Source organism: Megalobrama amblycephala, linkage group LG16, assembly GCF_018812025.1.
Source record: "Megalobrama amblycephala isolate DHTTF-2021 linkage group LG16, ASM1881202v1, whole genome shotgun sequence".
Taxonomy (NCBI): Eukaryota; Metazoa; Chordata; class Actinopteri; order Cypriniformes; family Xenocyprididae; genus Megalobrama; species Megalobrama amblycephala.
In genome coordinates, this window is record NC_063059.1 from 41259378 (window position 1) to 41282171 (window position 22794).

General features: G+C 35.7%; 1 protein-coding gene across 2 annotated transcripts in view; it reads right to left on the reverse strand.

Annotated features, from left to right (window-relative positions):
- Nucleotides 1-22794, reverse strand: part of igsf11 (immunoglobulin superfamily member 11) — a 126877-nt gene that overhangs the window by 17879 nt on the left and 86204 nt on the right. For both annotated transcript variants that reach the window (XM_048161122.1, XM_048161123.1), the window contains exon 2: nt 4829-4992. In XM_048161122.1, coding sequence (XP_048017079.1) covers nt 4829-4992 — 164 coding nt within the window. The remainder of the gene's footprint in view (nt 1-4828; nt 4993-22794) is intronic.

A 22794-nucleotide genomic window follows, 5' to 3' on the forward strand; every position in this document is an offset into this window, starting at 1 on the left:
AATTTGGCATAAAACTATAAAAAAAAAAATCAAAAATTGAAATAAAGCTGAAATAAAATATAAATATTAGATGAAAAACTTACAAAAATTAGAAGTTGAAGCTGAAGTAATAGAATTACTACAGATAAAATTGAAATACACAAGAATTCACACCTCATTTATCTCTATGACTCTGAAATCTTATTGGACATGCCACATTTGAAATTACTAAACTAAAACTGAAATAAAAATAAGCTAAAGCTAAATAGAAATATTGGAAAAAAGTACAAAAGCACTAAAACAATTACGAAAACTTAAACTAAAATTAAAATGAAACCTGAAAATATAAAAATAAAAGCTAATTAGAAATATTCAAATTTTTAAAAATACAAATAATACTAAAATAACATTGTTTAGCACCCAATTCTCTAAACAAACTGTGGTAATGAGATAACAGTGTAAACCAATGAAGTGGATTAGAAATGAAATAAAATCATTTGAATTTGTCAGATAGCATGTGCGTTTTTATATTTATGTGTGTGTGTGTGTTTTGTGCTTGTGTAACGAGCAGCTGTTGTGTCCTGGCCTGTGCAGCTCTGGGTTAATTAGTGCAGAAGATCGTTTGTTGTGCGTGTTAGGTTGAAACAGTTGGGGCAGGGTGTGTGTGTGTGTGTGTGTGTGTGTGTGTGTGTGTGTGTGTGTGTGTGTGTGTGTGTGTGTGTGTTTGTGTGCTCAGGTCATATAGAGAGTTACAGGCAGGTAAGTGTATGTGCATGTGTGTGTGTTCAGGTGATCTTCACAGAGCTGTATATAGGTAAGTGTGTGTGTGGGTAGCAGGTGAAAGAGGTTTGGCCTGCAGTCATTCATGAAAATAAATCGGATGGAATCAAAGGATGAGGCGATAAACCTGCGCTCTGCGTTTGAAGCCCTACAAAAGCCCACGCCGCTCGAGTCTGAGACCGCACCATCAAAACGAGAGGCCGAGCCACACGCGTGTGCTTTAACATGTGCCGCTTTACCCACAGGGCATTGTGCAGATGCTGGAGTTTGGATGGTGAAGGCAAAGATAACAGAAAGAGCAAGAGATACAGAAGAGTTTCCAGCAAGTGAACTTCAATGCGTCTCAAACGAACCCAAGTGTGTGTTACACCAGAGAATGAATCACAGGTGTGATTACATCAGCTATTTTTAAAAGGCTGCTTCAGATGTGGCTCATCCAATCAGATTTGAGCACAGTTTAGTAGCAGTAACTGAGGTGTTCAGGTGTGAATTCTTGACCTTTCATGTGTAAAATCAGCTCTAGCGCTGAATAACTACAATAGCAAACACGTGACGAAGAAGACAGTGTTTCAGCACTTCTCTAATTAGCTTTCAGAAAGATGCTATGAACAACATTGTGCAGGTTTTCTTCTCGGTCTCATTAGTCTGCTAATAATGAACGTGATGCTTGATTATATTCTGATACAGCAGGCAAAAAACAAACAATCATTAGAACGGCCTAAGAAAATAATGCCGTGACCCGGGCTTATTTGTTTACTCAGCCTTTCTGAATAATATATGCTGGGTTAAAAACAACCCAAGTTGGGTTGAAAATGGACAAACCCAGCGATTTAATTCAGCGATTGGGTTGTTTTAATTCAGCGGTTGGGTTGTTTTAATTCAGCGATTGGGTTGTTTTAATTAAGCGGTTGGGTTGTTTTAACTCAGCAGTTGGGTTGTTTTAACTCAGTGATTGGGTTGTTTTAATTCAGCGATTGGGTTGTTTTAATTCAGCGATTGGGTTGTTTTAATTCAGCGATTGGGTTGTTTTAATTCAGTGGTTGGGTTGTTTTAATTCAGCGGTTGGGTTGTTTTAATTAAGCGGTTGGGTTGTTTTAACTCAGCAGTTGGGTTGTTTTAACTCAGTGATTGGGTTGTTTTAATTCAGCGATTGGGTTGTTTTAATTCAGCGATTGGGTTGTTTAAATTCAGTGGTTGGATTGTTTTAATTCAGCGGTTGGGTTGTTTTAATTCAGCGATTGGGTTGTTTTAATTCAGCGGTTGGGTTGTTTTAATTCAGCGATTGGGTTGTTTTAATTCAGCGGTTGGGTTGTTTTAATTCAGTGATTGGGTTGTTTTAACTCAGCGGTTGGGTTGTTTTAACTCAGCGGTTGGGTTGTTTTAACTCAGTGATTGGGTTGTTTTAACTCAGTGATTGGGTTGTTTTAATTCAGCGATTGGGTTGTTTTAACTCAGCGGTTGGGTTGTTTAAATTCAGCGGTTGGGTTGTTTTAATTCAGCGGTTGGGTTGTTTTAACTCAGCGATTGGGTTGTTTTAATTCAGCGGTTGGGTTGTTTTAATTCAGTGATTGGGTTGTTTTAATTCAGCGATTGGGTTGTTTTAATTCAGCGGTTGGGTTGTTTTAACTCAGTGATTGGGTTATTTTAATTCAGTGATTGGGTTGTTTTAACTCAGCGGTTGGGTTGTTTTAACTCAGCGGTTGGGTTGTTTTAATTCAGCGATTGGGTTGTTTTAACTCAGTGATTGGGTTGTTTTAATTCAGTGATTGGGTTGTTTTAATTCAGCGGTTGGGTTATTTTAATTCAGTGATTGGGTTGTTTTAACTCAGCGGTTGGGTTGTTTTAACTCAGCGGTTGGGTTGTTTTAATTCAGTGATTGGGTTGTTTTAACTCAGTGATTGGGTTGTTTTAATTCAGCGATTGGGTTGTTTTAATTCAGCGGTTGGGTTGTTTTAACTCAGTGGTTGGGTTGTTTTAACTCAGTGATTGGGTTATTTTAATTCAGTGATTGGGTTGTTTTAACTCAGCGGTTGGGTTGTTTTAACTCAGCGGTTGGGTTGTTTTAACTCAGCGATTGGGTTGTTTTAACTCAGTGATTGGGTTGTTTTAATTCAGTGATTGGGTTGTTTTAATTCAGCGGTTGGGTTATTTTAATTCAGTGATTGGGTTGTTTTAACTCAGCGGTTGGGTTGTTTTAACTCAGCGGTTGGGTTGTTTTAACTCAGCGGTTGGGTTGTTTTAATTCAGTGATTGGGTTGTTTTAACTCAGTGATTGGGTTGTTTTAATTCAGCGATTGGGTTGTTTTAATTCAGCGGTTGGGTTGTTTTAACTCAGTGGTTGGGTTGTTTTAACTCAGTGATTGGGTTATTTTAATTCAGTGATTGGGTTGTTTTAACTCAGCGGTTGGGTTGTTGTAACTCAGCGGTTGGGTTGTTTTAACTCAGTGATTGGGTTGTTTTAACTCAGTGATTGGGTTGTTTTAACTCAGTGATTGGGTTGTTTTAATTCAGCGATTGGGTTGTTTTAATTCAGCGGTTGGGTTGTTTAAATTCAGCGGTTGGGTTGTTTTAATTCAGCGGTTGGGTTGTTTTAACTCAGCGATTGGGTTGTTTTAATTCAGCGGTTGGGTTGTTTTAATTCAGTGATTGGGTTGTTTTAATTCAGCGGTTGGGTTGTTTTAACTCAGCGGTTGGGTTGTTTTAATTCAGCGGTTGGGTTGTTTTAACTCAGCGGTTGGGTTGTTTTAATTCAGCGGTTGGGTTGTTTTAACTCAGCGGTTGGGTTGTTTTAATTCAGCGGTTGGGTTGTTTTAACTCAGCGACAGAGTCAGATGATGGTCATGTAAACGAATCACCAGCGTCTGACCAGCACGCTCCTGATTTCTACTCTTCTCTTCAGCTTTTTCAGTCTGTTAATGAACCCAGGGAAGGTGCAAAATCTCAACAGGAAGTCTACAGTCACATGTCGTCTTAAAAGAGAGACTTGAGAGGGAAAAAACTAAAGTACTAAATGTGGAAACCATGAAATGCGAGACACTGTGTTTAACACTCAATCAACACTGCAATTATTTGAGAAGCAAAACTGCATAAAATATTTTGACTTGTTTTTAATGAATATATCTTGAACTTATTCTTTCTTACTCAAAAGGTTTTTTAAGCATAAATATAAAAAAATACAAAATTAACAACAAAAAAGGTGGTGGGGGGGGATACACATTTTCAGATTATTAAAATTATTTTTTAAGATTTAAAAAAAAAATATTTTTAAAAAATGCAACACGTTTTGCATTCTGGGTCATGGTTGTCTGATAAAGTTTATGACTTTTTTGTGCATCTATGGAGTTACAGTAGATTAGTCTCAAAAATACTTTTGAAAAATATATTTACTTTCCCATATATCACACACTTTTGGGACTGAGTTTCACTCTGCTGCCACATATTGATGAACCATTGCAGCATGAAAAATTGATCTTTTTCATCTAAAAGTCAAAGTTTATGCAAGTGAAATTGATATATTTTGTTTGAAAACAATCCAGAATAATATTGATGTTGTTTTGTTTTGTTAGAAAATGTTTTGAGTCTTCATAAGTTACAAGTTTAAAGGAATTACATTAAATCAACTGAATAACAACTGGTAATTCTCATGTTATATGTTCTTATAAATTTCATAAAATGATATATTCTCTCACAAATATTGATAAAGATGTTTTTTTTCTTTATGTAGTTCATGTATAATTTAAAATTTCAAAGAATTTCACATTTTTTAATGAACAAAATGGTAATACCATGGTATCTTTGCACATCCATATGTTGCAAAGAAGTTAATAATAGGATACAATGTGGTTTTAGTTGAAAAATATTACATTATGACGCTTATCCGGGAATGCAAAAGCTGTGTGCAGATTGTGAAAGCGTTGAGGGTTACAGTAATCCTTATGGATATAATCAAGCACTTTCCTAAATGGTTTCTCGCTGGATATTGTTTCACTCCTAAACACACCACAATATGGATGTTAAATGCATGTGAGTGTTGTTGAGATCAGTGTCAGTATGTGGTGTGTTTGATCACCTGCTCTGGCTGGTTGGCATTGGCCAGCGGCGTGACCATCCATATGATGTAGAGATTATTGAGGGCGGCGCTGGTGGAGAACGTACAGGGCAAGATGGCCGCCTGACCTCTGGCCACCTGGACGCTGCTCTGGCTCACCGTCACTTCCAGCGCATGCACACACACTGCAGAAAAACACACAACGAGTCAAATAACACAGCATTCATGAGCAGCAGGGTAAAATATACACTCAAAGGTTCCTCCAGGGGGAGTTATTCTATCAGTGTCACTGTTTCTGATCTCCCTGAAATGCCTCCATTGTAGTCTTGAGGTTTCTTCCGTCACAATATTCCTCATTTAAATAATTAATGCGCAGAATAAAGGGGCGGGGCCTGGTTGAGTTAGTTAGTAGTGTGCTGAAACTGGCGGTTATGGTAAGGGGCGGGGCATTTCCCAAACACCAATCACAACACATTGCTCCAGACGACCAATCAGAGCACAATGTGCTTTAAAGAAAGCGGAGCTTCATAGAGACAGGAACTAAACAGATCGTACTGGGAAGAGAGGAGCTGCAACAATGGAGAATATGAGGAAAATAATCAACATTCAAGCAGGAAAACCTGCTCTAGTAGAGCACAAAAATAACATCAAGACTATGTAAAAGGGCATAATCTTTCAAACTGTCCATGTCAATGAATCAGTTCAAAACACCAATTTAAATATAGCTGCGAGCAGCAGTTAACGGGTTCAAGCGTTTTAAGGCACATGCGTAAAAAGGTACATTTTAATTAGCAAGCCAAAGACCATTTACAGCCAATACAAGCAATTTACTATAAGAAATATATGGTTTTTAAAGCTTTTTAACAGTTATCGAGGTTGAGCCAAAAACCTTTGACTAGTTCGCCAAAGTTGGTTTTTGAAATGATCTCCAGTATTTAACGAACGATTCGATGGACAGTGGTGGTCCTAGAGGCAAAGTTGCTCAGAATGAGGAATTTTACCACGTGGTACGAATTTTGTGGACGTGCGGAAAAAAATCGCGGGATACATGATCTTTTACGCACGTGAAAAAGTAAAGTAGTTATCACCGTTTTCTTTTTTTTTCCATGTTAGTGGCCAGTTGCTGCGTCCTTTTTCACATGACCACAGAATGAGCTCATACACAGGTGTACCAAGTTTGGTGAAAGTATCTCATTCCTTTCACGAGTTATAGCCATTTTAGTAAAAGTGGCTCCGCCCCCTTCAAAAGATTTGGCGGCCCTTAGGAACCGTGAATCAAAATTTCAAAAATTCTAAAATTTCTTTTTTTTTTTGATAATTATTTATATTCAGACTCTAGAGAATCTCACTGCAGTGGTTTGGTTACGATCGGGTCAAAAACCTAGGACTCGTTCGCAAAAGTAAGTTTTTCAAAAAATCCAAAATACCCAAAATTTTTGCCAGAATGACAAGCAAATCCGGGATGCATTTTGTCCATCTTGAGCCAAGGATTCCAAAAATATAAGGCACGTACTATTCACTGCTGTAGCGCCCCCTACAGGCCAATCCTTGGTGACGTTGGAGACGGTGTGAGCGCTACCAGCCCTCAAAGTTTCAAGTCTCTACGACTTATAGTTTGGTCTGCCCGATCACTTTTAGAAGAGAATGTTGATCCTTGGAAATTTTAACAATTACAATAGAGTTTCATCATTATGCCTCGAACCCCTAATAAAGATTTGTTTACACCATCACTCATTAAAAATTACATTCTGTGTTGTTGCTTATGTCTAGCAGTGTTTCTTTTCCACCTCCCATTGGACATTTAAGAAGAACATGCATCGGCTAGTGATCCCATCCTTTAAACCTTGGAAGTGTCTGTAAGTGTTATATTTTATACTAAATAGCAATTTAAAGTGTTTAAGAATTATTAGATCGAGATTATTGCTATTTTATTTTTTTGTTATAAGATTCGCGTTACTGGTAATGTAATGTAAAGTCGCGCACACTGAAAATGTGCATACTGAAAATGTGAACAGAAAATACTCATACTGAAAATACTCATACTGAAAATGCGCTTGCTGAAAATGTGCATACTGAAAATGTGAACAGAAAATGAGCTTACTGGAAATACTCATACTGAAAATGTGAACAGAAAATGTGCATATTGAAAATGCGCTTGCTGAAAATGTGCATACTGAAAATGCGCTTGCTGAAAATGTGCACAGAAAATGTGGATACTGAAAATGTGCATACAGAAAATGTGCATACTGAAAATGTGCATACTGAAAATGTGCATACTGAAAATGCGCTTGCTGAAAATATGCACAGAAAATGTGGATACTGAAAATGTGCATACAGAAAATGTGCATACTGAAAATGCGCTTGCTGAAAATGTGCACAGAAAATGTGGATACTGAAAATGTGCATACAGAAAATGTGCATACTGAAAATGCGCTTGCTGAAAATGTGCACAGAAAATGTGCATACTGAAAATGTGCATACTGAAAATGCGCTTGCTGAAAATATGCATACTGAAAATGCGCTTGCTGAAAATGTGAACAGAAAATGTGCATACTGAAAATGTGCATACTGAAAATGTGCTTGCTGAAAATGTGCATACTGAAAATGCGCTTGCTGAAAATGTGAACAGAAAATGTGGATACTGAAAATGTGCATACTGAAAATGCGCTTGCTGAAAATGTGCACAGAAAATGTGGATACTGAAAATGTGCATACTGAAAATGCGCTTGCTGAAAATATGCATACTGAAAATGCGCTTGCTGAAAATGTGAACAGAAAATGTGCATACTGAAAATGTGCATACTGAAAATGTGCTTGCTGAAAATGTGCATACTGAAAATGCGCTTGCTGAAAATGTGAACAGAAAATGTGCATACTGAAAATGCGCGTACTGAAAATGTGCATACTGAAAATGCGCTTGCTGAAAATGTGCATACTGAAAATGCGCTTGCTGAAAATGTGAACAGAAAATGTGCATACTGAAAATGCGCATACTGAAAATGCACTTGCTGAAAATGTGCATACTGAAAATGCACATACTGAAAATGCACATACTGAAAATGCGCTTGCTGAAAATGTGCATACTGAAAATGCGCATACTGAAAATGCACATACTGAAAATGCGCTTGCTGAAAATGTGCATACTGAAAATGCGCATACTGAAAATGCACTTGCTGAAAATGTGCATAGTGAAAATGTGAACAGAAAATGAGCACACTGAAAATACTCATACTGAAAATGTGAACAGAAAATACTCATACTGAAAATACTCATACTGAAAATGCGCTTGCTGAAAATGTGCATAGTGAAAATGTGAACAGAAAATGAGCATACTGAAAATACTCATACTGAAAATGTGAACAGAAAATACTCATACTGAAAAATACTCATAATGAAAATGCGCTTGCTGAAAATGTGCATACTGAAAATGTGAACAGAAAATGAGCTTACTGGAAATACTCATACTGAAAATGTGAACAGAAAATACTCATACTGAAAAATACTCATAATGAAAATGCGCTTGCTGAAAATGTGCATACTGAAAATGTGAACAGAAAATGAGCTTACTGGAAATACTCATACTGAAAATGTGCACAGAAAATGTGCATACTGAAAATGCGCTTGCTGAAAATGTGCATACTGAAAATGTGCATACTGAAAGTGCGCTTGCTGAAAATGTGCATACTGAAAATGCGCTTGCTGAAAATGTGCATAGTGAAAATACTCATACTGAAAATGTGCACAGCAACATTATTGTTTTTTTTTTGTTATAAGATTGTAATGTGACGTGTTTTAGTTTCATGCTAATTTCTCTTCTAGAAGAGTCCAAAAACAAAATTAAAACTCTGTAAAAGGGCATAATAGGTCCTCTTTAAGATTTTTAGTATATGAATCATAAATACGAAACACATACGAAACAGGAATTATAAAATAATGCAAGTATCAACAGTGTTTCAGTCGACAAAAATCAAAACAAAATTCAAAAATCATTGAATAAGCCAGTAAATGCCAGCTTGTTTTTTAAAAAAGAAAGTCACATCCTGTTTTGCTGGTGTGATTAGGTCAAACACAATCACCACGTCACATGATACACAACCATGGCTCATGTTTGCATGAGCTAAACACATTAAACGTCTTAAACTGGGTTACGTCCTCGGAGATCTGTGGGTATATGAACTCGTGCTCATTATGAACTGCAATCAAAATGTATCCTCTATAAAAACATGATTTTACCAGGTGTATATTTAATGCTATTTATGGTTATATTGTTTGTTTTAAAAAGAACATCCTCATTCATGAATTTGATTGGATTAACATCTGAACGAACAGCACAATGCCTCTAATTGGGAGAGATGAACGCGCTCATGTTTCCCAAGCCTCGTTAACACAGTATCACATGATTATCATCCGACCAATCACGTGAAAAGAAGACAGACCCTCACCAGCTGCACAAAAGATGTGAGTGACTGTGTTCAGAATGGAATACTAGCATACTAATGACTACAAACTGTACTGTATACACTGAAAATAGCATGTCATGTACATCATGTAGTGTGGATTGAATGGCTTTCTGAACAGAACTAATGCACTTCACAAATCCTTATTACAGCCAAGCTCAAATGAGTCCACAAAGGATTCTCACACACATATTTTCAGTGCTGTTATCCCATTGAGGCGGATCGTTTTGTAATCCTGTTTCTTACACAGTAGTGCGCAAAGCCCATCAGACTACAGGTGTATTTTGTCAATCAGATTTAACTCTCTCTCAGCCCTCTGCTCTGTAACAAAGACTAATAAAAGCATTTACAATATTTATTTTACCGTTAGGAAAAAGCATGTGACTGTATGCAGTTAATGTGGTGTCTATATAAAATAGCAGCTTGCAACAGTCATTATGTAGATGTTTCAGTGAGAGCCAAATTATCACCTTTGAAATAAAAATGATTAATGCAAAAAAAAAAGGTTTAATTTAGTGCAAAATGAATTTACTTTTGGCAGTCTGATTAAACAATGAGTCCAGAAACATTTTAAAATTATAGCTGATATCACTTACAATTCATTTCATTTCTCACAATGGAAATGGAAGGTCACACATGAAGAGCATTGCACTGTGGGATACAGTGTCTCACATAGTGTGCTCTGTTGTAACCTTGCATATTTTAGCAAACATGCAGTTGTAGGTCATCAGGTTATGTGCAGAAATGCTCACAGTAAATATGCATACTGAAAATGCGCATACTGAAAATATGCATACTGAAAATGCTCATAGTGAAAATGTGCATATTGAAAATGCGCATACTGAAAATGCGCATACTGTAAATGTGCATACTGAAAATGCGCATCCTGAAAATGTGCATACTGAAAATGCGCATCCTGAAAATGTGCATACTGAAAATGCGCATCCTGAAAATGTGCATACTGAAAATATGCATACTGAAGATATGCATACTGGAAATGCATACTGAAAATGCGCATACTGAAAATATGCATACTGGAAATGTGCATACTGAAAATGCGCATCCTGAAAATGTGCATACTGAAAATATGCATACTGGAAATGGATACTGAAAATGCTCATAGTGAAACTGTGCATCCTGAAAATGTGCATACTGAAAATGCGCATCCTGAAAATGTGCATACTGAAAATGCGCATCCTGAAAATGTGCATACTGAAAATATGCGTACTGAAGATATGCATACTGGAAATGCATACTGAAAATGCGCTTACTGAAAATATGCATACTGGAAATGTGCATACTGAAAATGCGCATCCTGAAAATGTGCATACTGAAAATATGCATACTGAAAATGTGCATACTGAAAATATGCATACTGGAAATGCATACTGAAAATGCACATACTGAAAATATGCATACTGGAAATGCATACTGAAAATGCTCATAGTGAAACTGTGCATACTGAAAATGCGCATACTGTAAATGTGCATACTGAAAATGCGCATCCTGAAAATATGCATACTGAAAATGTGCATACTGAAAATATGCATACTGGAAATGCATACTGAAAATGCACATACTGAAAATATGCATACTGGAAATGCATACTGAAAATGCTCATAGTGAAACTGTGCATACTGAAAATGCGCATACTGTAAATGTGCATACTGAAAATGCGCATCCTGAAAATGTGCATACTGAAAATATGCATACTGAAAATGTGCATACTGAAAATATGCATACTGGAAATGCATACTGAAAATGCACATACTGAAAATATGCATACTGGAAATGCTCATACTGAAAATGCGCATACTGTAAATGTGCATACTGAAAATATGCATACTGAAAATATGCATACTGGAAATGCATACTGAAAATGCGCATCCTGAAAATGTGCATACTGAAAATATGCATACTGGAAATGCATACTGAAAATGCGCATACTGAAAATATGCATACTGGAAATGTGCATACTGAAAATGCGCATCCTGAAAATGTGCATACTGAAAATATGCATACTGGAAATGCATACTGAAAATGCTCATAGTGAAACTGTGCATATTGAAAATGCGCATACTGAAAATGCGCATACTGTAAATGTGCATCCTGAAAATGCGCATCCTGAAAATGTGCATACTGAAAATATGCATACTGAAAATGCGCATACTGAAAATATGCATACTGGAAATGTGCATACTGAAAATATGCATACTGAAAATGCGCATCCTGAAAATGTGCATACTGAAAATGCGCATCCTGAAAATGTGCATACTGAAAATATGCATACTGGAAATGCATACTGAAAATGCATATACTGAAAATGTGCATACTGAAAATGTGCATACTGAAAATGTGCATACTGAAAATGCGCATCCTGAAAATGTACATACTAAAAATATGCATACTGGAAATGCATACTGAAAATGCGCATCCTGAAAATGTGCATACTGAAAATGTGCATACTGAAAATGCGCATACTGAAAATATGCATACTAGAAATGTGCATACTGAAAATATGTATACTGAAAATGTGCATACTGAAAATGCGCATACTGAAAATATACATCCTGAAAATGCGCATACTGAAAATGTGTGTGCTGGAAATGCACATGCTGAAAATGTGAACAGAAAATGCGCATACTGAAAATGTGCATACTGAAAATATGTATACTGAAAATGTGCATACTGAAAATGCACATACTGACAATATTAACAGAAAATGCACATACTGAAAATGTGCATACTGAAAATGCGCATACTGAAAATGTGCGTGCTGAAAATGCACATGCCGAAAATGTGAACAGAAAATGCGCATACTGAAAATGTGCATACTGGAAATGTGCATCCTGAAAATCGCCACACAGAAAGTGCCCATACAGAAAATGTGCACACAATATGCATACTGCATACTACAGAAATATTATTTTCCATACATAGCCATGGTGATATTCATCTTTTTTCACCAGTGTCCCAACACAGTGACAAAACTAACTGTGTGTGTTTCTACCTGACTTTTCCAGAGAAAAACACAATCTGTCTCTCTGTGGGCTGCAGAGAGTGAAAAAGTGCTCTGACACCTTCTTAGTGTGCTTCTGTATTTATGGAGAAGTGCAACGTCTCCATCGCTCGGCTTTAATTGGGAAAGTCACCTCATTCACCCTGGAGTCACCTGCAGGGGTTTGAGAGAGAACAGCAGCTCCACTCCTTCATTCTACAAATGTCAACATTTGCGTTTATTTATGCAAGAGAGTCCCACCCCAGAGAGAGAGACGAAGGAGGTAAAGAGGTGGATCCATCTATCCATCTCATTCTTTTGGGCTCTAAATACCCCTGACTCTCTCTCTCTGTCTGGTGGAGTTCGTGAGCAGCTGATCTTGTGTCTCTCTCTTTCAGTGCAGAAATGTGTTACAGTGAACAATCCAAGAATAAAATAAGAAAAAAATAGATATAAATAAGATATAAAATATGAATATATGCTTTGAGCATTCAACATCATGTGTGTATTTCACCTCTGATCATATTTTTTCATAAATAATGTGACGTGATGTGCACTTTATTACTGTGATTTATGGAGCACTTCGTCTGAACCGAGTCACATGCATTAAAAATAAAGAAGACAGATTACAGCCAAATAATCCACGCAAATGAAGATCATTTAATTCATCTGCATCGAATAATTGATATTTATGACACTAAGAAATGTTACATTGCTAATTAATTTAGTTTTACATAACGCACACGCACACACTCATTCGTCACACGGTCTGGGAATAAACGAGAGGAAGGAAGCGGCTGTGAGGTTCCACTGGAAAAACAGAATAAAACTACTAATTAATATTTCACAAACAAACAAAGTGACTCTGCCTTGGGACACACACACACACACACACACACACACACACACACACACACACACACACACACACACACACACACTTCAAAGCTCTTGCTCGTGTGCATTTCCTGCACGCTACATGCGATCACCTGAGGAAAACACACACAAACACTTTCATGATTGGACTGAAATCTCTGTCGCTCCACAAAGACAAAATCCCTCATCCCAGCGCTCTGATAATGGGAATGTGACCAGGAAAACACAACAGCAAGATTCAGGATCAGTAATCTGCCCTGTAAAACTCTCAGTGTGTGTGTGTGTTTCTGTTGTGTTTTTCTGCACTCCTAAAAGTACAGACAAGAACAAAAGGACAAAGTTCTTCTGAACAAATTAAATTGTGATCCCATGTTCTGTCTGGGGTCTGAGACCGTCACACTTCAGTACCTCAAAACACACATCATTTCAGTATCAGGTCGAGGCTTCATGACTTTCCTTATGAGAAATGATCATAAACAAAACTTGATTATGTTTCAAATCATAATCCTGAAAAATATCACATCTCAGATATAAAATAAGAATACTTATAAATAAAATCTAAAATTATAATAAATTCAAATAAGATAAAATAAATATAAACAAAATATAAAATAATAATAAATATACATAAAATGTAAAATAGAATAAGATATATAATAAAAATATAGAATAATAATAAATATACATAAAATGTTAAATAATAAATAAGATAAGATAAAAAAATAAGAGTTAATATAAATAACAAATGAACTTAACATTACATATAATAATATATAAATAAACAAAAAGCAAAATATAATAATAAGGTATAAAATAAGAATTTTAAATAAGATAAAATAAGAATAAATATAAATAAAATATAAAATAAGAATAAATACAGATCAAATGCAAAATTCAATAATTAAGATATGAAATAAGAAAAAAATATAAATAAAATGTTAAATAGAATCAATAAGATATAAAATAAGAGTTAATATAAATAAAATATAAATAAATATCGGTGTATAAACTTAGAAATACTCTCATGCTATCTTGCTATCATGTCATCTTGGATTTTTCCAAAGAAAATTATTTTAATAAATCAACAGAATCCAGCCTTATGATACAGGGCTTCCTTAAAACTGATTAGTTAACTAGATCATTTATAATTTTCATAAATGGCTGATTTAAATTAAGAGTGTAAAGTGAATGTGCAAATCATTATACACATAATGCACATACAGAAATAAATACCAAATCATGCTGGGCTTCTTTTGAAATTGCACTGTTTCCCCTGGATGACATTAGAGATGGAGAGAAGACAGAGAAATTGTCTGCATCACCACCCTCTGCCACTGGTCATTCAAACTGGCTCTATCTATTATTTGAGCCAGAAGTTTAAAGTGTCTTAGCTTTAAGACACTGATATAAAGTGAAATAATGTTGCAATTGCGAGTTATAAAGTCAGAATTGAGTGATATAAAGTCAGAATTCTGAGATATAAAGTCAGAATTGAGTGATATAAAGTCAGAATTCCGAGATATAAAGTCAGAATTCCAAGATATAAAGTCAGAATTCCGAGATATAAAGTCGTAATTGCGAGTTATAAAGTCAGAATTCCAAGATATAAAGTCAGAATTCCGAGATATAAAGTCGTAATTGCGAGTTATAAAGTCAGAATTGTGAGTTAATAGAATTGTGAGTTATAAAGTTATAAAGTCGAGATAAAGTCAGAATTACGCATGATATGAAGTCGCAATTGCAAGTTATAAAGTCAGAATTGCGAGTTATAAATACTGAAATAAATACCAAATCATGCTGGGCTTCTTTTGAAATTGCACTGTTTGCCCCTGGATGACATTAGAGATGGAGAGAAGTGTGTGTGCATTAAAGGCTGAACTGATCCAAAATCACACAGACAGATGGAAACCTCACGATCAGTGTTTCTTTAATATCAGTTCACTCATCCTGTACAAACATGCTGCACCTTTGAATCAAACCTCTGAAATAAACCCGAGTCTGAACCGCGATCACATCCGCATGTGGAGTAATTAATCTGCAGGCCCAAGTCAGCCTGTTTTAGTGTATATAAATAAATCATCTTTGTGTGTTTCTGTGTGTGATATCTCACTTCTGCATCACAAGTGGCAGCAAACGAAACTGCAAAAATGAAAACACGAAACTGTCTGCATCACCACCCTCTGCCACTGGTCACTCAAACTGATTCTATCTATTATTTGATATATATTTATATGACTCTATTATTTGAGCCAGAAGTTTAAAGTGTCTTAGCTTTAAGACACTGATATAAAGTGATATAAAGTCGCAATTGCAAGTTATAAAGTCAGTTACACATTAAAGTCAGAATTGCGTGATATAGAATCGCAATTGCGAGTTATAAAGTCAGAAGATATAAAGTCAGAATTGTGTGATATAAAGTCAGAATTGCGAGTTATAAAGTCAGAATTGTGCATTAAAGTCAGAATTGCGTGATATAAGATCGTAATTGCGAGTTATAAAGTCAGAATTGTGTGATATAAAGTCAGAATTGCGAGTTATAAAGTCAGAATTGCGCATTAAAGTCAGAATTGCGTGATATAAGATCGTAATTGCGAGTTATAAAGTCAGAATTGCGTGATATAAAGTCAGAATTGCGAGTTATAAAGTCAGAATTGCGCATTAAAGTCAGAATTGCGTGATATAAGATCGTAATTGCGAGTTATAAAGTCAGAATTGCATGATATAAAGTCAGAATTGCGAGTTATAAAGTCAGAATTGCGCATTAAAGTCAGAATTGCGTGATATAAGATCGTAATTGCAAGGCAAGGCAAGGCAAGGCAAGGCAATTTTATTTGTATAGCACATTTCATACACAATGGTAATTCAAAGTGCTTTACATAAAGAAGAAGAATAAAAATAGAACATAAATAGAAATAACAGTGATGATACATAAAAGATATAAAATACATTAAAAATGAAATAAAAACAAAAATATGTATAAAATAGGATGCAAACAGTTCGGACATAGCACAGTGCTCAATCAACAAATGCATAGGTAAAAAGATGTGTTTTGAGTCTGGATTTGAATGTGGCTACTGTAGGAGCACACCTGATCTCTTCTGGAAGCTGGTTCCAGCTGCGGCTGGCGTAACAGCTAAAAGCAGACTCTCCCTGCTTTGAGTGAACCCTTGGTATTTATGAGTGACTTGATCCTGATGATCTGAGTGATCTGTTAGGTTTATATTCTATGAGCATATCTGCAATGTATTGAGGTCCTAGGCCATTGAGTGATTTATAAACAAGTAACAGTACTTTAAAATCAATTCTAAATGCAACTGGAAGCCAGTGCAAGGACCCGAGTTATAAAGTCAGAATTGCGTGATATAAAGTCAGAATTGCGAGTTATAAAGTCAGAATTGTGTGATATAAAGTCAGAATTGCGAGTTATAAAGTCAGAATTGCGCATTAAAGTCAGAATTGCGCATTAAAGTCAGAATTGCGTGATATAAAGTCAGAATTGCGAGTTATAAAGTCAGAATTGCGCATTAAAGTCAGAATTGCGTGATATAAGATCGTAATTGCGAGTTATAAAGTCAGAATTGCGTGATATAAAGTCAGAATTGCGCATTAAAGTCAGAATTGCGTGATATAAGATCGTAATTGCGAGTTATAAAGTCAGAATTGTGCAATATAAAGTCAGAATTACGTGATATAAAGTGTGAATTCCGAGTTATTAAGTCAGAATTACATGAAATTAAGTAGGAATTGCGAGATATAAAGTTGCATTCGTGTGTTCTAAAATCAAAACTGTGAGATATAAACGCAATTCTAAAAAGCATTTTTTCCCCCCTCAAATGGACTTTATAACTCGCAATTGTGAGTTTATATCTCACAATTCTGAGAAAAGAACTGCGAGATATAAACTCGCAATTGCGAAAAAAACTGTCAGAATTGTGAGAACAAAAGTCAGAATAGTGAGATATATAGTCACAATTATCTTTTAAATTGTTTTATTCCATGGCAGAAACAAGCTTCCATACAATCTTTAGTCACTTTCTGTGCTTGAGGGTCACTGGCACACACACACAAACACACCCACACACACTCTCTGCCCATGTTTACAGGATGCCGGTCATAGCAAGAAGCCACCTGGACACTTTGTTTATCATAAAGAGTAAAGAAAAAATTGGACACAACTAACAGGACAACATGAACGACACAATAATACACAACAACAGCTGTGTCTCAAAACCAAGTGAGCTGCCTTACTAGGCATCTTTTTCACACTTCACATTAATCCTGAGATGTCAGGTGTCAAAATTTCTCACTAAAAACCCTTGAATAACAGACTTGTTTGTGTATATATATATCAAATTAGTGATAAGACACAAAAGAGAACTCAATTTCGTTACCCAAAACGCACACACAAAGAAAGCCGCTTCTCAGACTGCATGCCGGTACCGAATTGAGTTCTCTTTTGCGTCTCGAATGGACAAAAACACAGAATTATATCAAAACATATTTGCATTTTTACACTTGGCCAGTCTCGTATAGCACCGTATGCAGCATTTAGAGCATGCCTATGGTGCAAAAAACAAAGTTGCCTCGGTAGGCAGCAATGTGTTATCAGCCACTGAAGCAGGAAATGATGTCATAAGTAAAAGGTCAGTTCCATGTTAAGAACAGTGAAGTTCAGACTGTACCTACTCTGCACAATCAACGGTTTGGACTAAATTCCACTTCAGCAAAAACAGACTCAAAGGTTATTCTTACACCTTTCCTCTAGTCAGCTAAAACGGGCAAAGCTTCATCAGTCCCTCCTACACGACTGTTAAAAATACCCGCTGATCAGAGATCAGTTTAACTCTCTCAGCCAGAGTGTTTAACACAGTGACATTAAAGACTCTGGATTAGTGTTCATCACTCACACGGTCCCCACAGTAAACGCTTTCTCTCCTGGTGAGTTAACGGAGCACCTGCGGACACAGACTCCCATAGGACAGGAAAATCACCAAGGACATCCCTAGACTAAATGGAGAGCAAATGGAGTCTCCTCCTTCTCAGATGTTTCTCCTCAAAAAAGTCTCCTCCTTCATATTTAAGTATTTTTCAGATTGTTTTTGTTTCTCCTCAAAAAAGACCCTCATAATTGAATATTGTTTTTGTAATAAAAAAGTTAGTCATTAATTATCAAAAAAGTTAGAGGCAGACCGATAATCAGTTTTACTGATAGTTTTCCCCATATTTAAGTATTTTTCCTTAATTGATATTGTTTTTGTAATATTGGATCCCCATAAAAATTAGAGGCAGACCGATAATCGGTTTTACAAATTTTTCATTTAAGCATTTTTTTCATAATTGAATATTGTTTTTGTAATATTGGATCCACTGTTAAATGCGATTTATCTGTCATTAATTATCTAAAAATTTGAGGCAGACCGATAATCGGTTTTACTGATAGTTTTCCCCATATTTAAGTATTTTTCCTTAATTGAATATTGTTTTTGTAATATTGGATCCACTGTTAAAAGGCATTTATCGGTGATTAATAATCTAAAAATTAGAGGCAGACCGATAATCGGTTTTACAAATATTTTCCCGACATTTAAGCATTTTTTTCATAATTGAATATTGTTTTTGTAATATTGGATCCACTGTTAAATGCGATTTATCTGTCATTAATTATCTAAAAATTTGAGGCAGACCGATAATCGGTTTTACTGATAGTTTTCCCCATATTTAAGTATTTTTCCTTAATTGAATATTGTTTTTGTAATATTGGATCCACTGTTAAAAGGCATTTATCGGTGATTAATAATCTAAAAATTAGAAGCAGACCGATAATCGGTTTTACAAATATTTTCCCGATATTTAAGCATTTTTTTCATAATTGAATATTGTTTTTGTAATATTGGATCCACTGTTAAACAGCATTTATCGGTGATAAATCTAAAAATGAGAGACTGACCGATAATTGGTCTTACCAATGTTTTCCCGATATTTAAGCATTTTTACGTAATTTAATATTGTTTGTGTAATATTGCATCTGCCGATAAATGTCATTTATGTGATGCATAATATAAAAATGAGAGGCTGACAGATAATTGTTACTTTCCCGATATTTAAGCATTTTTACTTAATTGAATATTGTTTGTAATACTGAATCAACTGTTAAACAATATTTGTAAATAATCCAAAAAATAGAGGCTGACCGATAATTTGTGTACCAATATTTTCCTGATATTTAAGCATTTTTCCTTTATCGGATATCGGTTTTGTAATATCAGATCCACTGATAAATGGCGTTTAAAGACTCATTATTCCTGGGTTTACATCTAATACTCAATATAGTTGTCTTTACTTACTAGCCTAATAAACAACACCTTAACCTTCGTTTTTAACTGTAGTTGTTAATATTTTTTATAGTTTAATCTTTTTTTAACTGTAACATTGTTAATATTATTGTTGCTGCTGCTGTTATACGAAAAAAATACTATGTTTTTATTGTGAAATGAAGATGAAATTGAACAAAAACAGAAGTAAAACATTATCTCAATATCGGTTCTGCATATCGGTTATCGGACACACTTGGTATAAAAATAATCGGTAACGGTTATTTAAAAAAAAAAATCTAAATTGGTCAATCTCTTATTAAAATACCTCAAAAACTGCTCAGATTTGCTAAGATCTCAATATGATCTCAAGCATTTCTCATCAAACTCTCCCAAAGATCTGTGCTGATCCACGATCATTTTATATCCCTTACATTCTTACAGAAGCATCTATTGATTCATTTGTGTCTGTCTTGTTTTCACGTCGATACTTAAACACTTACAATGAAACAACTGAGAACTCCATTAAGACTCCTTAGCTTTGAAAGAGCAACCTCTGAGCGATGATAAGTGTGTGTGTACAGGGCTGGACAGGACGCTCAGCTCATGGTGTGATGTGAGCTCACTCCCGCAGGTATAGCGGCCCGTTACCTGGCACGTCCTCGGCGCGTTTGGCCGCTATCCCAGGGTGCTTGGCAGGGCAGCCATATTGTGATGATAAAAATAGCCTCTCTCACTCACCGCGCTTCATTTTCGCGCTGATAAGAAGTTTCCCTCACGTATCAGGAGGGGTGAGATCTCCCGCTGGACCGAAAGCCTTTCTGTGACTGACTCACGGCTATCTGAACCTTTGACGCTGTGACAGTTAGTGATGCTCGTTTAGTCAATACTGGAGCAGATCTCAGATATTAAAATGCTCATATTCTAGACCTTTACTGTTTCTTGTTTTTCTCAACCATTTTCTGTCCTCTCTTTGATGCTTAGAATCAAAGTCTGTAAAACTGTACATGAATTTTGATGTTCTACAACTTTTGACCTCCTAACTGAATTCAAAATGCAAAGCTGAGAGATGGTTACAACTACACAGTCCAGCCTAAGATAGCTTTCATAATTGGGAGATATTCACATGGGAAAATGTGGGGTATTGAAATCGCGTTTGAATGCGTGCTTGCGTTTTACTTTCGCTTTCTATTTTGCGATCACATGTACTCCGTTATCCAACTGAATTAAATGGGTTTTTTATAAAAAGCAAAGCGACAGAGGCGCTAATTTCAATATCCTAATTTCACCCTCACACTCCGTCATGGCAATATCACGAGACAGCTTTTAACCTCGATGAGAAACCTCATCCCATTTTATTCTCGTGAGATCTCATCGCTCCACCCTTAGTCAGCACTAAATTAAATGATGCATAATTTGAATTATGATAAATCATGCACAATAAGATTCAAATCTTATTTGCATCTTAATATCTTAATTGCATAACCATATGAATTAATAAAAACACATGATTATGCAATTATTTTAACGTCTAATGAGATTTAAATAAATATTTTCTAATGACAAACATGTAATTTATATATTTATATATACGTTTATTGTGCAATATACACCACTTTCCAAAAGTTTGAGATGAGTAAGATTTATGTTTTTGAAAGTAGTCACCAAGGCTGCATTAATTTGATCAAAAATACAGTAATTGTGAAATATTATTGTAATTTAAAACAGCTGTTTTCTATGTGAATATATAGTAAAGTGTAATTTATTCCAGTGATCAAAGCTGAATTTTCAGCATCATTACTCCAGTCTTCAGTGTCACATGATCCTTCAGAAATCATTCTAATATGATGATTTGATGCTCAAGAAACAATTTCTTATTGTTATCAATGTTGAAAACAGTTGATATTTTTTGTGGAAACTGTGATTTTTTTTTATTTTTCAGGATTCTTTGATGAATAGAAAGTTCAAAAGAACAGCATTTATTTGAAATAGAATCTTTTGTAACATTATAAAATGCCTTTACTGTCACTTTTAAGATATTTAATGCGTCCCTGCTGAATAAAAGTATTAATTTATTTCGTACAAACCCCAAGCGTTTGAACGGTAGTGTATTCTTGCTTGAAACTTTATCATTCTATTTCCTCTATTCATTATGCATGTATAAATTCTGGAAAGTACACAAATAAAAACTTCCAGCTGGTTTGTTGCAGTCGGTCAGCACTCCTCGTATCAAAGACTTCGCAAAGAGCCAATTAATGCTAAATCTGTATCTCATGGTGGTTTATTTCTGGTTCAGACTAATGAAGTACATCAGCGCTTTCACTCTCTGACTTGAGGGGAAACACTTGGGTGACCCCTGCATGGCTGCGGTCAACAGATGTCAAAGGTCAAGACCTGGCCAGTCTGTTGATGGACGGTGACAGAATTTAGAACTAAAGCTTTTTATACAAATTAGTACTAGTCTATTAAAAACCACCAAGTATGAGAGTTACAGGGTTTCTTGTGAGTTCCTAGAACAGAATTAATGACTACATGGGAATATCTAGTATGCAATAAATGTTATATATGAGAATCCATTAGAAGTTTCGGATAAAGATGGATATGTGTAATGCTAGATCTTCGACTCTCTCGGCCATGCATCAGGATTTCTAATAAGGCTCTAATGGCAGCGGTGGGGAAAGATTATTACTTTTTTATTAAAGAGAATTTCTGCAGCATTAAGAAGCATGTGCTCCACTTTGATTTCCAAGTAACGGCCATGCCATGCAAAAGTTTCTCGCACAGATGCGGAAGGCAGCTGCTACCTCAGCTCACACGTTTGTGAGTGTGTGTTAGCCGAATTTGCATTTTTATCTTATTTTAATCGCAGCAAAGTGTTGTCTCCACTGAAACACCTCATGTTCGCTTGTCATCAAGATAAAACTGCGGTAACACGCTGGAAAACCTGTTTTGGGCTGCGTTATGAATCCGTGCTGCAGTGTTGATGTGCGCTCTGTTTGCTTTGCTGCAGTGTGTAATGAGAGCCTATCTGAGAGCTTTGATTAATGACTTTCATTTACCAAACTCCAATCGAGGTTGTAAGATGTACTATAAAGCTGTCGACTAGCACGCAAAAGGACAATATGCAAGCGTTGTGTTTTTGCAGATGCGTGGCATCTGTACAAGAGTTACATGTGCTTGTATGTGTCGCTCAAAACATAATAGTGGTTCATTTCAACCTAGACAGCGTTTCTAGGGTGCATATATGCATTTACGCTGTTTTTTAAAGGTGCCCTAGAATCAAAAATTAGCATAGTTGAATAACAAGAGTTCAGTACATGGAAATGACATACAGTGAGTCTCAAA